Genomic DNA, 16,749 nt, shown 5'->3' with positions numbered 1-16,749 from the left:
AGTATTAATATATACTCTGAGTTAATTACTAAGTAGAAAGTGATTTTATTAAATACAGAAAGTAGGATTTAAGTGGTTCCTAGTAGTAACAGACAGAACAAAGTAAGTCACCAAGCAAAATAAAATAAAATGCGCAAATCTATGTCTAATCAAACTGAATACAGATAATCTCACCCTCAGAGATGCTTCAGTAAGTTTTTTCTCAGGCTGGACACCTTCCAGGCCTGGGCACAATTCTTTCCCCTGGTACAGCTCTTGTTCCAGCTCAGGTGATAGCTAGGGGATTCTTCATGATGGCTCCTCTCTCCCCTTTGTTCTGTTCCACCCCTTTATATATCTTTTGCATAAGGCGGGAACCCTTTGTCCCTCTGGGTTTCCACCCCCTCTCACTGGAAAAGCACCAGGTTGAAGATGGATTCCAGTTCAGGTGACATGATCACATGTCACTGCAAGACTTCATTGCCCACTTGCCAGCACACACATATACAGGAAGACTCACAGGTAAACACAGCCATCTGCGGATAATGGTCCTTGTTAATGGGAGTCATCAAGATTCCAAACCATCATTAATGGCCCACACTTTACATAATTACAATAGGCCCTCAGAGTTATATTTTATATATCTAGTTTTAGATACAAGAGTGGTACATTTATACAAATTGGATGATCACACTCAGTAGATTATAAGCTTTGTAATGATACCTTACAAGAGACCTTTTGCATGAAGCATATCCCAGTTACGTTATATTCACTTATTACCATATTTTTCTAAAACCATATAGACTGCACAACATCACAATGTCTTTCTAGTCCACCCAATTACAAAGTGATCTCCATAATGCCAGTCATTCTTCCTAAAAACTATAACAGTTTACAAAGCTAAGCGTCCACCCCAGAATACTGGCAGATGCACAAAACCCGTAACTTTCTTCCAGTCCCCCTCCCACCCAAATGCAGTCACAGAGCCAACACTACTGCTACCCCCTCTCAAGCTGACCTGCTCTCGGCCACAAGCCTAGCCCTCTCTCACTGCTTCTTTCCAGTCTCTTATCTCTGGTGCAGGAGTCATGTACATACAATGGGTTTCCTTCCATAAAAATGCTAAGGGGTTACCCTGGTTGCACATGTCCTGTTTCCAGGACAAACATGTAACCATGCACTGGAGCCCTGATAGAGGTGTCCCCTCAATTTCCCCATATATATGCTCACCATACATCAGGAAGCTGGGAGCGAGGATTGTGCCTACTGAAGGTGCATAGTTCTGTACAATCCCCAGTTCAGGCCAGTCACTAAATGCCACAGTCAGGACCTAGGTTTGCTTCCTTAAAGAGAAAGGAATCAGCATATTCAGAAGAAAATTCAGGTGCATGATAGATATTTGTCTCACATGACCAAGAAAGCAGATCCAGGAAATACAGGAACTCCTCACTTAAAGTTGTCCCGGTTAACGTTGTTTCGATGTTAAGTTGCTGATCAATTAGGGAACATGCTCGTTTAAAGTTGTGTAATGCTCCCTTCTAACGGCGTTTGGCAGCCGCCTGTTTTGTCCACTACTTGCAGGAAGAGCAGCCCGTTGCAGCTAGCTGGTGGGTGGTTGGAACCAGGGTGGACAAGCAGCCCCCTTATCAGTTCCCCACTCCCCTAAGTTCCCTGTGCAGCAGCTGTCCCTCCCCCCACTGCCATGTGCTGCTCCTGCCCTCTGCCTTGGAGCTGCTCCCGCCCTCTGCCTTGGAGCTGCTCCCAGAGACTCCTGCTTGCTGTACAGGGGGAGGAGGAGGGAAAAGGGGAGCTAATGTCAGGGTGTTTCCCCCTCCCCCTTGCTCCTGCACCCCGCTTACCCCATCTTCCATAGAGCAGGGGGGACACAATGGAGGGAGGGAGCTTCTATGCAATAGCTGCCCTCTCAGGTCTCAGCAAGCTGATTTAAGTAACAAGGCAGTGTACTTAAGCGTGGGGTCAGCTATTTAAAGGGAAAATGCGCATTTTTTTCTCTCACACACAGGGTGTGTGTGTCTGTCTGCCCTCCCTCCTTTCCTGCTGCCTTGTAGAGTATTGTGAGAGTTAACCCTTGAGGGCTCAGTCAATTGCTAGTTCATTTAGCAGTAAGGCATTCCCTGGGAAATATCCCATCCTCCGATTCCTCCACCTCAACCAAGCTTCACAATCATCATCATCATCACTATGTACCAGTATTAAATTGTTTAGTTAAAACTTATACTGCGTGTGTGTGTGTGTGTGTGTATATATATAGTCTTTTGGCTGGTGAAAAAAATTTCCCTGGAACCTAACCCCCTCATTTACATTAATTCTTATGGGGAAATTGGATTCGCTTAACATCGTTTTGCTTAAAGTCACATTTTCCAGGAACATAACTACAACATTAACTGAGGAGTTCCTGTACCTCTCTCTCTAGGTACTTATAAACCATACCCATCACCATAGTATCTAAGTCTGAAACAGATAGTACATTTACACCCTGGAGAGTCTAATACAGTTTTATTATATTTAGGAAACATAAAACTGTCAAAGATCTTTACAACATTACAGCTAATATTTCTCATGACTAAGTCAATCTTTTTCACTGGGTTCTCATCCCAGTTGGGCAGAGATTCCAGTTTCTTGGAGACTTCCACCTTAATAGACCACCCCCATGTCCTAAAGAAAGGGGCCAAATTCTTTTTCACTTGCTGAGAGAAATTCTCTGCCCACAGGTTCATCTTGGAAGGGTTGTCTGTTGGGATGTTAGACATTTTCTGGTCATCTGAGAAGAGCTGAACGAAGCTTTCCCAGCCAAAGGCTTCTGGCAGCTAGGAGGCAACAAGGAGCTGCACTGTAGCCTATGCCCCTAAATTAAGGTTAACCAAACACATTGCACTGCATCTCACCTCCTGAACATTCATGATCAAAGCTTACAATTACACCTCATGAACATTAATGGTTACCACATCTCTGAGTATTTAGTTCTTTGGTAACTGCCATCTTGGGAGTAAAGCTATTGAAAATAAGCTTCAGTGTTCAGACTTAAATAGTCAGGAGGGCCCTTGAAAACTGTTCTACTCTGAAAAGTGACTCACAAAATGGTATCTTGGGTCTCTGTAGTTCATGTGACTCACAAGTTTCCAAATCAGTCATGCTCAGTTTATAAATAAGATGAGGTTTATTTGAAACAGCCCTGAAAAAGTCAGCCTGAGATCTGGGACACACCTGGGTTCTTAACTGTTTGCGTATCAGCAGTAATAAAGGCTCTGCAGACAGGCCCCCACTAACCTCGGTGCAACACCATTGTTTTCAGTGGATTTCAGTGTGTAAGCAAGTCAAACAATTCTATTTATGATGCACAAGGAAGTATAGGAAACAGCTAGTGTTCTCTAGCTAGATTGGTTCTGCCGAACTAACAGGAGTAAACAGTTTTCTCACCAAAGTGAATAGATACACTCTAGCAGTACGTCTGTGAAGTAAGAAGGTTCTATTTTCAAATGAGTCACCTTCCAGAGTGGAGAAACACTTCAGCTTGCATATTTTAATGTGCTGATTGGTGTGTATGTGCCACCATTGCCTTCTATTAAACAATGTGTCAAAGTTACTCAAATATATGTGACAATAGCATCCTCTAAAGGCCTTTGGCCCATAATAAATAAGACATACAGTGAACAGATTCTCATTTTATCTGAAGTTCAGTACTCAGCTGGGAGAGGACTCTTCTTTTTCACCTGTTGCTAGACCAATGAATTTACTGAACGGAGCATGCAGCTGGGCATTCCGTGACTCAAAGTGTTAAAAGAGGGGGGGAGTGGAAATCAATGTAGCCATCTGGGAAGCACCACATGAAGCAATCCCTTCCCCCTTTCCCACTGGTAAAGGACAGTATGGCCTTATAAATGCTTATGGAGCTTTAGTGATTAGAAATGGTCTAAATTTTTGGACTGAAAAAATTTCCTATCAAAATGTGCTCCAAGAGCTGTTTGCTACTGACCTTTCTGGAGATGGTCAGTAGCCAGTATAAATTATGAGTTTGAGTCCCCAGCCCTCACTTGCTCTTCAGTTGCCTATGATGTAACACTGAGAATATGCCTGCATATATTTGTTGACTAATAATTAGAAGTAAAGGGTCAATACTAGCTACATTATTATTAGATAGAGGGGGGTTTGTGATTCCCTCCAATGCTCCTGCCAGGGTATACCCCCCCAGCTCTGAACTCTGGGGTACAGATGTGGGGACCCCCATGAGAGACCCCCTAAGCTTATCTTCTAGCAGCTTAGGTTAAAACTTTTCCAAGACACAGTCTTCTGCCTTGTACAGATATTGCTGCCACCACCAAGTGATTTTCACAAATACTCAGGAAAGGGTCACTTGGAATCCCTATCCCCCGAAAATATCCCCCCCAAGCTTCTTCACCCCCTTTCCTGGGGAGGCTTGAGAATAAAATACCAACCAATTGCCTTAGCAATGTGAGCACAGACCAACCCCTTGTCTAAGGACTTTGGAATCAAAGGATTCTTTAAAAAAAAAAATGGTAAATTTTATTAAAAAAGAAAGAAACATCTGAAAACTCAGGCTTCAGGGATTAAACACCAAAAATAACTTTCTCGGGGTTTAGCTTAAAGGTTACAAGCAAAGCAAAAGCACATGGGGTTAGCACAGAGGAATTCACAAACCAAAACAACCAAAAAGGTTCCTAGTTGCATCTGTCTTAACTTTTCCTGTGCTACTTACATATCTGGGGTTCCAAATGAGGAGTTTCTAGGTATGATGAGGATGATTTCCCATACCTGGCTTAAAGCTTACAGCTTGTTGCTGCCTTCCCCTCTCTCCAGCCCCAGAGAGAGAAAAAAAAAAAAAAAAAAACGCTCCACAGCCAGCAGTTTTTCCAATTTGAAAGGGTAAAGCCTCTATTGGTTCTCTGGTCAGGTGCAAACTCAGGTTAAGCTTCTCTTAACACTTTACAGTTAAGGCAATTAGGGCACAGCTGCTAAGGAGGATTCTATAGCTACTGACTGGCTGGATGTCCATAAAAGGGAGCTACCCCCCCTTATTTATCACAGCTCCCCACTCCCATTCTCCATCCATTGTATTGTAATTTAAATAAATTACCAAAATAATTGAAACTAGCTGGACTATACTGCATTATTTTGACAAAAAAAATAAGCAGAATTTTTAATAATTTTTATTTTGCTGTAGAATTTTTAATATTTTGGCACAGAATTCCCCAAGGAGTACATTATGGAGCTTTCCATGACAGGCCTCACACCCAAACAAACATGAGAAAACTGATAAAACACCACTTTGTGGAAGCCATGATACCCAATCAGGGAGCCATTTTTGTAGAAGCAGTTTCATAAGAATGTCTGACTCCATTCTCCCCATCTCACCTACAGGTAGGTCTCCAGTGCAATCCAGATACTCCAGTCCTTTAGGCAGGCCCCTTTCTCAAGCTAACATCTGACCCTCTCCCTCTGGCGCCCCAGGTGAAGCTCTTCATGAGCTCTCTGTCTGGGAATCCTAGCACTTTCTCATGCACATAGACAGACCAGAGGTTGCATGTGGCCTCAGTGGTGTGAGGGGGGAATTCCCAGCTTCCCCACTGTTGGTTGTGTCCCAGCTCATGAATGGGACCCCACAGAACATTGGCTTGTATGTATTCCATGTTCACTAACTCCTTCACTGAATCCAAATGGCACACAATGGGGAACCCAGTATACATCCAGCCTGATAGGAGGAGATGGAGCCAACAGCCCAGAGGGGAAACTCATTTTAAAACCGTTACTTTATTGCAGGCTTTAGAGCTATACAACAATTCACAAGAAATAATTCATCCGGCAAATTCAACCCCTTGTTCTGCTTGTGAGCTATCCTAAAGCAGATTGTGGTTTCCTCACATTTTATTTGATAAGTTAAATTATTTTTAAAAACACTGTTTGGTGTATTTGATGCTCCACATTCACACACTGATCCATGTTGCTCAGGTAAGTCACATGGTTTTGTTTCTATTTTCTCACCCCCACGCCCCCCAGAGTAGTGCACTTCTGGTGAGAATACTTGCACATGGGATTTAAAAAACTCAGTTTTCACAAATATTGGCTCATATAACTCAGATTTGTTTTCCGTGAGCATTTACCAGTAACGCTTGCTCCAATACTCGTGAGACGAGCAAACAAGAGAGGAGCACAGCAAAAGAATTCAACACATAGAAAAAAAAAGTTCTTTGGAGCAGGGACCATCCTTTTGTTCTGTTTTTGTACAGCGCCTAGCACACTGGGGTCCTGGTCCATGACTGGGGCTCCTCAGTAATGCAAGTAATAATAATAGAAGCATGCACATTAAAAATCCCCTCCTCCTCCCAAACAAAACACTCCATTGCACACCCAATTCTCCCCATGGGGAGAGGATGAAAGAACAAGCCACATGTGACAACTATTAGCAATGCACTACTGGAAGGTGCCCGATTACTAGGGTGAGGAGGGTGGTATTAGAACAGAATTCATTAAGACATTACAATGAATGTGTGTGGAAAAATATTTGGGGTTAGGTGAATACCACAAATCTTACAGTGTTTTCTTACCATATTATACCCGCCTCCCTAAGTGCTTGGGTGGGTGGGAGGTGCACTCTAGAAATAAAGCCTATTTAAATGTGGTCTATGAGCATCAGTAACAATGACAAATTCTACCAGCCTTGCCTTTTAGTCAGAAGGACAGCCAGAGGCAAACCCATAGGAACCTTAGGATGCATACAGAGGTTGAATGACTTGCCCCAAAGCTACACAGTGGGAGGCTGGAATGTAAGAGCTCCTAGCTCCCAGCCTCCAGCTCAGTTGTCTGCACTACAGGGCTACTCAGCTGCCTTTTATGACAGTAGGTTATACTCACCAGCTGAGATCTGAACATCTGCTACAATCCTTTCTGGCCGAGGAAACGTTTGCAGTGCTGCTGCCAGCTTAGCTACAGCTGCCATTATCTGCTCCCAGAGGGTCAACAAAGGCTCTGGGTTCTCTATATGGCAAATGCTGTCAGAAGGCACTGTCAAGATGAGGTTCTTGGTAGCTAGTTCCCCACCATGGAGCAGGATAGTGACAGATGCTGGTCTCCCACTGGTGCTTAGAGGTCTCTCCTGGAGCAATGTGGCAACAAGATTAAACGCAAACATCTACAGCAGAGTATATCGCTTCAGCTGTATCTTTTTTGGTTTATTTGAATTCTAAATCAGGAAATTCAAAAGGAAGATCTCCCAGAGCAACATTAACACAGTTATATTGCACCCCCCATGCCGTGTGGATTCATTTATGTTTTTAAATTCATAAATTCCCTGCAAAATGTTATGAAAATTGTACCATTTGTTTTGATGGGTTCTAAATTGACTGTGGCCACTCAGGAAAAAAGATGTGGCGGTCACTGCCGACAGCTCCGTAAAAACACTGCTTAGTCTTTAGTGCAAGTCAAAAAAACCTCAAAACATTAAGATCTGTTTTAGGATTTTATCCTGCTGCTCATCTCTGTATCTGAACACCTTCCATATAAAGACAATAGCAACAGTGAAGGGGGAAGGGAATTAGAGTCATGACTTCAGGGGAAGGAAAGTGTTAAACCCTCTTCCCTCCTGTAGATGACACCTCTGGCATTTTACTTTGAGGGAAAATTTAATGCTGTTGCTGTCACATAGCCCCTGCTTCATTTGTCTGAATACTCAAGGCTAAGGTTTTTGCCTCACAAATTCTTTTATGATGATCGTTTTTGTTAGACTAGCAGATGTTCTAAGGGCTATGGGTCAAAAATATACCTAATATAAGCTCACTGATTTCCATGGAGTTGGGTTTACTTTCATTAGGGCTGCTTTTGCCTTATGTACAAGAAACACTGAACATTATGGGTCAGTTTAATTATGAGCTTTATAGATCAAAACTGAAGAAAAATTATGTAGGAAAATACTTCACAATTAATTTTTAAATCGGAAATGATTAATATCCTAATCTGTGGCCTAAATTCAAATTAATGTACCCAGGCACCACTCCCCTGGGTTAAGTGGAGTTGCATTTCCATACCAGTGGTAACGTTGCCGCAGGTCTGAGTTTAGCCCCCTACCTATGAGAAGTCTCACAAACCGCCTTACAGTTTGCTCTACTCAATGAGCCATACATACTCACTACAGATTTAGGCCAGGTCTACACTACAGGGTTAGGTCAACATAAACTGCCTTAGTCGACCTAACTGTGTAAATGTCTACCCTACAGCGTTGCTGCCGCCGATATAAATCCCCCACTACACCGACCTAATAACTCCACCTCCACAAGAGGCGAATGCAGTGTAGACACTGAATTACTTATATCGCCTGTCAGCACCGCGCAGAGATCCCAGGTGGGAGCCCAGCTCCCGGCACTGAGAACCCGGGTTCTCAGCCCCCTACACTGCCCCACTTAGGTTGGTGCAAGTGCTCCTGGAGAGAACACACACCAGTGGCAGAAGGGCAGTGTGAACATGAAAAACTGCAGTAATTACTATGGTGGTGGTACATCGACCTAATGTAGGTAGACTTCATTGTGTAGTGTAGATAAGGCCTTAAATACACTTTCCATGCACACATAGCTCCTGTCCACGTCAATGGGAGTTCACGTCCCCTAAGCCCTTGAAGCAGGAGACTTGTAAAATACACAAGAATGTGCCATAATGATTCTCTCTCTGGCCTTGTCTGCACTGGCAAGTTTCTGTGCAGTAAAGTCGCTTTCTGCGGTGTAACTCCCGAGGTGTACACACTGCCAAGCCACTTAGTGCGCAGTTGCAGCGCTATAAAAAAAGACCACCCCGATGAGAGGCATACAGCTTTCTGCACTGGAGGTACAGCACTATGGTGCCAGTATAGACACCCTGGTCGATTACAGCGCTGCGACTGACCTCCAGGAGGTGTCCCACAATGTCTGTTCTTGCCTCTCTGGTCATCAGTTTGAGCTCTATTGCCTTGCCTCCAGGTGATCAGCTGTGAGCCTCACCCCTTAAATTCCTTGGGAATTTTGAAAGTCCCCTTCCTGTTTGCTCGGTGATGCAGGGAGTGGTCTCAGCACATCTTTCCAAATCACCATGCCTTCTCCACGCACCAGGCGATCCCCCACTTGGAGCAATGCCAAGCTGCTGGACCTCAACATTTGGGGAGAGGAGGTTGTCCAGTCCCAGCTGCGCTCCAGCCGTAGGACCTATGATATTACGTACAGATTTCACGATGCATGGCAGAAAGGAGCCATGACCGGGACACACTGCAGCACAGAGTTAAAGTGAAGGAGCTGTGGAATGCTTACCAAAAGGCACGGGAGGCAAACCGCCGCTCCGGTGCTGCGCTCACAAGCTGCCAGTTCTACAAAGAGCTGGATGTGATACTCGGCGGCAACCCCACCTCCACTGCGAAGGCCACTGTGGATACTTCAGTGGCTTCGCGTGCCAGTCAAGAGTGGATCGAGCCAGGAGGAGGAAATCTTGGACAAGGATGTGGAGCGGGACCCAGAGGCAGAGGACGACTCGGAGGTCAGAGATGCATGACAAAGAACAAGACTGAAAGCAATACACAAAGGACTAGGAAGAATATAGACTATGCTTCCCCAAAATTAATATTAAATAGTGCCACTTGGTGGCAGCAGAGGTGAAAGATGAGGGGGAAAAAGCACTTGCAAGCATTGAACAGCTGACTGAGAACTGTTCCAAGTGGAGTCACTGATACTTAGAGGTATGCTTTTGTTTAGGTCTTCAAAATCAGGAGCTGTAGCAACATTGTCTAGTGAAAGCTGTGCAGTGCATTTATCCACGTACTTACCAAGCCTGAAGAAAGGAGCCTGCATAACCCCTTTCACAGTGATAGGCATGTTACCCAACTGGCTGCCCTTTGGCACTATGATGTAAATCAGGCCACCCCGGAGAGAGGAGACAGACATCTCCCGATCTTCAATGCTGTGTTTGCATATCACCACAGGGGCACGTCTTAGGTCCTGTTCTCCATTGCTTTATCCAGTCCAATACTAAATGACTCAAGCAACTGGCACTTCTTAGAAATGTATTTCCCCATCAAGATTGTAGGGGAAAGTCTACCCTGGCTTCAGGAAGAGTTGGAGGGAAGAAAATGGAAATGGACTACACCTAACCCAATACCCATTGTATATTGGTAACTTATGATTGAGGATAAGATTTTGTCATGGAAGTCACGGATTCCTTGATTTTCACAGACCTCCGTGACATTTGCTGCTTCAGCCCTGAAGCTCTGAGCTGCAGGTCCCGCAGCTGTCACGGGTGGTGGGGGGCTGAACAGCTATTATAGAGTAGAGTCCATAATCCCCCCCAGGCAGTTAGCTCCCCCCCCCCCCCCCCCCCCCTTTTTTTTTTTTTTTTAAAGTAAGAGTCACAGACAGGTCACAGGCTTCTGTGAATTTTTGTTTACTGCCTGCAACCTGGCCGTGACTTTTACTAAAAATAACCGTGACAAAATCTTAACCTTACTTATGATTCTATGAACACCAAGTAATATTCTAGGTGTGGTCTCATCAGGCTCATGGAAAGCAGTGCTATTTTTTTGCATGTTCTACAGATGATACCACTTGTGGGTGGTAGTGAATGGACAGCTTCTTTCACCTGGGTTTATGCCGTTGACTTCCAGAGTGATATGAGGGATGGTGGGAAGTTCACAGTAGCACAGTCTGGCATAGTTTGGGACAGCTCTGTGGCCAGACACAGGAGCACTGCCTCCTTGGTCCTGTTCTGGACTGGGCATTCCTTGCACACAGGTGGGATCCCACTGCTGTGCAGTATTGTGTACAGGATACAGTGGAGCAAGGAATATGTGGGGCTATCGCTGATAGGGATTTGGAGCAATTCCATGCAGTCCTGCCCCAGTTTCTGGAGCCAGCCCTTCAGCTGGGGCTGGATTTCCTCTTTCTTGGCTAGGTGCTGCTGGAATTGAGGGCGTGCCCTGCAGAAGTGGTAACATTGCAGCTCCTCTGCTGGTCATAATACCAGGTATTTATCTGTCTCCATATATTGCCCCAAGATGCTGATCCCAAACCGGTTGAGGATTCTGTTGCCAGGATATTCAGCAATAGTGGTCTGGTCACTATTTTAGGAAGCCCACCAACAAGCCTGACCTCCAATCACCAGGCCTCCTCCCTCTGACACAAACTCATGGATCTTCTTGGCCTCTGTGTCACTGTAGGACTGGCAGCAGTAAATGCTCAGGTTGTCAGTCAGAGCTGAGATCTCGCACACGACCTTCTGCTGAGTTAGCAGGTCATGGACGCTCTTTAGGTTGGGGTTGATGCCAATCCTCCCTTTCTTCCCAGCACCTAGCCACTTAATGGCATTGAGAAGGAACGGCATCAGCTGCAGCACATAAGTTTGGCTCTCAGGCATAGCTTCTACCACACGGCCCTGGCCGTAGTGAGCCGATGCAAGAAAACACTGGTAGGAGCCATCCATGCCAAGGGGGAAGGCCAAAGCCCCATGGACGAGCAAATGAGAGGGCACGCCACCCGTCACTATGTCCAACTCAGACACCCCTCTGAAGAGAAGCTTTAAGTGTCTGCAGAGATCTAGCTCATGTCTGCAAAGCCAAGAGAGGTCGCCATCAGGTGAAATGCCAACACTAGCATAGAATCGTCTGAGCTGAGACATGAGTCTGGTTTATCCACCCTGCCCATAGTAGGATCAAAATATCCTTCAATCAGAGTCACCTCGCTGCCTAAGCCTGCCAGTTCAGCTCTGACAAGGTAATGCCCTTCTGAGCCGTCCTCAGTTCTGTTGGAGATGTTTGATAAGAGTGTGTGCCTAAATCCTTCATCTTCCTTATCCATACCCAGCACCAATCTGGCCCTTCTCTCATTCCACCCAAAATATCCATTCCTTTTCTCCACAGCAAATCTGGTCTATTTTTTTTTCCATTTATGAAAAACCAAAGCCTGCCTTTTTTTGACCCTTTACTGTGCATCATCATGATGTGGCTGTTACATGTCATTCATTCTTGCCCTTTACCTTCTGTTATATGAAATGGCCACATATGGGGAGCAATTGGTGAGATGCAAATGACTGACATGGTAGCAGAGATAAAAGGAATGAGAGAGGTGAGGAGATACGCTTTTCACTGAGCAACTCAGCTCTTCGGATATCTGAAAACACATTGCTTTGCTTTGAAGCATAGCAGTAAAATTGGCTTAGTTATATTTCCAGAATTACACTTTTTAAAATGTGATCTTTATAAAAATATTTTTGGAGCACAAACACAGAAGCGTGAATTGCAGTGCTACTGCAAAAACTGAAAAGATCAGTTTTGTTTCAGCCACAAGTTTCCTATGCAACTTTTGGCAAGTCACTTAGAGTTTCTATTCTTCGCTTGCTTCAATGGCAGTTAGTCACATATGGTTTTCAAAGCATGAGAACTTTTTAAATCCTTCACCATTGCTTCCCTAGAAAACTACCTCATGCATGAGCCAGGATAAAAATCTACTTATGTTCAAAATTCTGTGATGGTCTCTTGTGCCGACGCATGTCACAGTGCTTGTGCCGACACAACTGGTCAGGATTCTTTTTTTCTTAAACCATTAAAAATTTTCTTTTTGCTGAAAATGTTAATTTTCAAAAGTTTTCTTCAAAGTTTTGACATTCGAAACTCCACACGTGAAAGCACCATGATTTCTTGCAATTACAAATTACACTAGGGATTGATATCAGCCATAGGGCTTGTCTTCACTACGGGGGTGTCAACTTACGTGAATAACGTAGCTGGAGTCGATGTAGCTTAGGTTGACTTACCCCAGTGTCTTCACTTCTCTACATCAATGGGAGACGCTCTCCGGTCGACTTCCCTTACTCTTCTAGGAGAGCTGGAATACCGGGTCAACCAGAGAGCGCTCTGCCGTCAATTTAGCGGGTCTTCTCTAGACCCACTAAATCGACACCCGCTGCATTGATTGTAGCAGCATCAATCTCCCTGTAATGAAGACCAGCCCATAGAATGGGACCTCAGGCAGAAGCTTGGCTATTGAGAGGCCATCATGTCTCCATTAATAAACCACACACAGAGTCTGAACTCAAACCCTGGTCCTACAGCGACAAGAAACAAAATGTTTTAGCACTTGTGCTATAGGAATATCTCTGTTAACCGTCACCTGTGGAAGGTTCCTTATGCGCGATAAGCCGCAACTGCACTCTCTCTCTCTCTCACACACACACACCTCTACCTATTGTAAGCAGAGTCAGGATGAGCTCTACCCTGACATCTGGTGGTGAATTATGGCGAGTGTGGAAAAGAATTCCAGGGGCTGATCTTGTTTGCATAGGCACACCCACTCGCCTGGCATGAAACACAGCAACTGAAAGTGGTTACTTTGGCTGGTGTGGGATCCCCAGTTTCTCTATTATTGGGGCAGGAAGAATAAAGGTTTGTTACCCTGATTCTGTGAATCAAGGCCAGTGGGACTGTTGTATGACAGAAGGACTGAGTGAATCCGTCACCATTACCTAAGTAGCATTTGCTTGTCAAGGGGCCTGGGTTACAAAACGCAGTGAATTGAGAGAGGTTGGGGGCAGGTATTGCTACCTGGTGGTGTGGGGCCCCTGCGTGAGCCTGAAACACCAATTGCACCTTCTCCTCTCTCCACTGTTGAATGTCAGAGCTAACTTTGATTCCCTTAGGAGTCTAGTTACAGGCTGCTGAGCTGAGTTCACTTTGGGCCACTAGTGCACCAGCACTGGGGCTCCCCTACTATGAGCTGAAATCACTATGAGCTGAAATCACAAAAGAGCTAAAGTTACTAAGAGCTGAGATCACTGAGGCTGTGTTAACTAGTGGGGGAGCCTGAATTGCTAAGCGGCTGGCGGAGCAGTCCGCGGGGACGGCTGGAGGAGCAGCTAGCCGAGTGGAGCCTCGCGGGGACGGTTGGAGCAGAGCAGAGCAGAGCAGAGCAGAGCGGAGCGGCTCACAGGTCGGTGAGCGGAGCAGAGCAGCTGGAGGAGCAGCTGGCAGAGCGGAGCCTTGCGGGGACGGTTGGAGCGGAGTGGAGCCGGGCGGCTCACAGGTCGGTGAGCGGAGCAGAGCAGAGCAGTTCGTGGGACGGCAGGAGCGGCTCACGGGACAGCAGGTGGAGTGGAGCGGCTCGTGGTGAAGGCTGCGGCGGAACCCCACGGAGAGGCGGCCGGTTGGTCTCGGATCACGTAAGGTGCCCCTTAACACCCTGCGCCCCTCCCCCCTGAACTCTGGGGCTGCACTGACCAGGGACAGAGACTTTGGGGGGTTGTTGGACTTTTGGGACTTTGGTGATTCTTGGGTTGCTGGACCCAAGAGACTTTGGGGTTGTTGGACTTTTGGGACTTTGGTTGCTGGTTTCAAGAACCAACGGGAAAGGACACGGCCCAATTTGCTGGGGTGGGTCTTCGCTCATGGTTTGGTCTATGAACTCTAGTTGTGGTGTTTTCCCAATTTAATGCTATGTCGTTTACCTCATGTTATTAAACATTTTTCTGCTACACCGAGGCTCTGTGCTTGCGAGAGGGGAAGTATTGCCTCTTCGAGGCGCCCAGGGGTGTGTGTAAGATTTTCCCAGGTCACTGGGTGGGGGCTCGAGCTGGTTCTGTGTCACGCTGTTGGGAAGGGACCCCTATGTACTGAACCCGGCCCTTGCTGCTATCAACTTGGCCTGGCAGAAGGGTTACACTATCTTGAACCGTTTTTTCAGAAGTCTTCTGAAAACAAGGCGCATGCTGCGCAATCTTACACTCATTGCAATCAACAGCAAAAAAATCAGTGGGAGCAGGACTGTCCCCCTTTTATTATCCCATCAAAAATGTACAACTACTTGTGTAATTGTAATGTATTTTCCCCCCCAAATATAGCTAGCAGGTGAATCTTTAAGGAGAACTAACTCTATGGAAAATTTGAAGGGGGCGCTAACCAGCTATTTTTGAGCTAGAGGGGAAAAGTAAACTCAAATCGAAATAATTTTTGATGACTTGTTATTAAGAAATAGGTTCACCAATTTCCTTCAAACTGTGGAATTTTTAAAATTTTATTTATTTATTGCCTTCAGAGACTGCACAGTATTTTTCAGGCCAAATAGATTTTCCATATTGAAGTTATAAGGATGTTAACAAAGAGCTTTATAATGGAAGCAGATTGCCACCTTAATTATGGAGAGGCTACATAATATTTTACAGTACTTTTAACGATACCTTTAAACATGTGTAGAATGGTTCGGATACTCATGGAGTGATCAAAGGAATCGCTGGCACCATTCCTGAGACGTTGAAGATCCTCTTCTCACCATATCTGGCTGTGAAGTACACGTCAGCCACATGGGTGACACGGTTCCCAGGGAAATCAAACAGCACTCTCTCTCGGCTGTGCTCACAGGTCCAATGCCAAGCCTGACCCCCAGTGAGCAACCTCCCACCTTTCTTTACAAAGTGGATCAGGTCCCTCATCTGTGTATCATCATAGGCGTCTGTACAATAAACGCCAAGTGAGGACGTGATCGCAGAGCAGGGCTGCATTCTAATGCCAGACCTATGGAGAATCTCCATAAGACCTCTCAAGTTGTGTGGACCCCCCCCACCCCACCCCCCGACACTGCTTGGGGGCGGGGGGGGAGATACTGAGCCAGCTGACTGCATTTTGAAGGAACTGTGCCATCTTGGGCTTCCCCAGGTATCCCTCGTGAGCTACCACCCCTATCCGGCCCTTGCCATACTGCGAGGCAGCGACCAGGACCTGCCCCTGAGGGTTCACCAGCACCGTGAAGGCAGTCTCTCCGATGAGCAGCAGCTCACAAGGAACACAGTCACCAGTCAGGTCCCAGTCCTGGACACCAGCCACCAGCAAATCATAGGCAGCAGAAGGATCCATATGAGACTTCTTTCTGTCTAGAGTAGAGTCCATAATAAAACACATTCATACACAAGATCTGGTCCTCCTTTTCCAGGTGTGGCCTGGCTGTGCCACAGGCCAGGGTACAATGCTATAAGCACAGACCACAGCCAACATGCCTCTTCGCTATCTGCAATGCCTACCCCACTATCATCCCCTTGAATCCTGGACTCTATATACCAGGACCAGAGCCAGCACTAAAGGCAGACGTATGCTGCACTGGGGCATAGGAATTGGAAAACAGTGTTGTGTAGCTTACGTAAAACTCTAAATGAGCCATTAGTTCATATTTAAATATAGAATAGACCTTGCATGTACACATACATATATCTATTTCCCTCTTTCCTAGTCATATTATATATTTTTAAGAGACACTTGCCAAGTTCAGGGCTGAACTAAAAACTATTCTTTCTGTGCAACTTCTCTTTTGAATGCAGCTGACAAACCAAGAGTTTTATCTCAGAAACAATGTGGCCGTATTTACGCTTTCTCTCCAGCAAAATTGCTTACCCATTTGGAAGTATTTTAAACAGTCCCAAGATCAAATTTAAAAAAAAATCAAGAGAATGCTATGAAAAGTAAGGAGATTGTACCCAAATTCTATTCTGAGATCAGAAACTGGTAAAACATTCCACAAAACCTTCATCCCACTAACCGAGAATATAACAACCTGTCAATTAATAAAGAGTTCCAGTTTTTAAAAGTACATTTTGGGTGCAAGTCAGAATTCTCTGCTCTTACACCGTGGTAAGATTTTACACCTGTTCCATACACATGTAAGTTACTGTCCACTGAACTGTACCTTGTGCAGTCAATGCCCATGGTTTTTTTAGTCACTCCTGAATAGGAACTAGTATTTACCTAGTGATACA

At 45.4% G+C, this 16,749-nt stretch overlaps 1 protein-coding gene across 1 annotated transcript; it reads right to left on the bottom strand.

Moving 5' to 3' along the window:
• Window positions 1–1,289: 1,289 nt before the first annotated feature.
• Window positions 1,290–15,856, bottom strand: LOC112123419 (TRPM8 channel-associated factor 2). The gene is given in 11 exon segments (XM_029912806.1): window positions 1,290–1,322; window positions 2,538–2,807; window positions 5,371–5,498; window positions 5,501–5,707; window positions 6,868–7,051; window positions 7,053–7,108; window positions 9,791–9,975; window positions 10,563–10,656; window positions 10,659–11,567; window positions 15,222–15,541; window positions 15,585–15,856. Coding segments are annotated over 11 exon segments (2,658 nt in total).
• Window positions 15,857–16,749: the final 893 nt, after the last annotated feature.

Source organism: Terrapene carolina, unplaced genomic scaffold, assembly GCF_002925995.2.
Source record: "Terrapene carolina triunguis isolate 2854851 unplaced genomic scaffold, T_m_triunguis-2.0 Scaffold247, whole genome shotgun sequence".
Taxonomy (NCBI): domain Eukaryota; kingdom Metazoa; phylum Chordata; order Testudines; family Emydidae; genus Terrapene; species Terrapene triunguis.
Note: the sequence above shows the minus strand (reverse complement) of the source record. Positions and strands in the feature narration are given on the sequence as shown.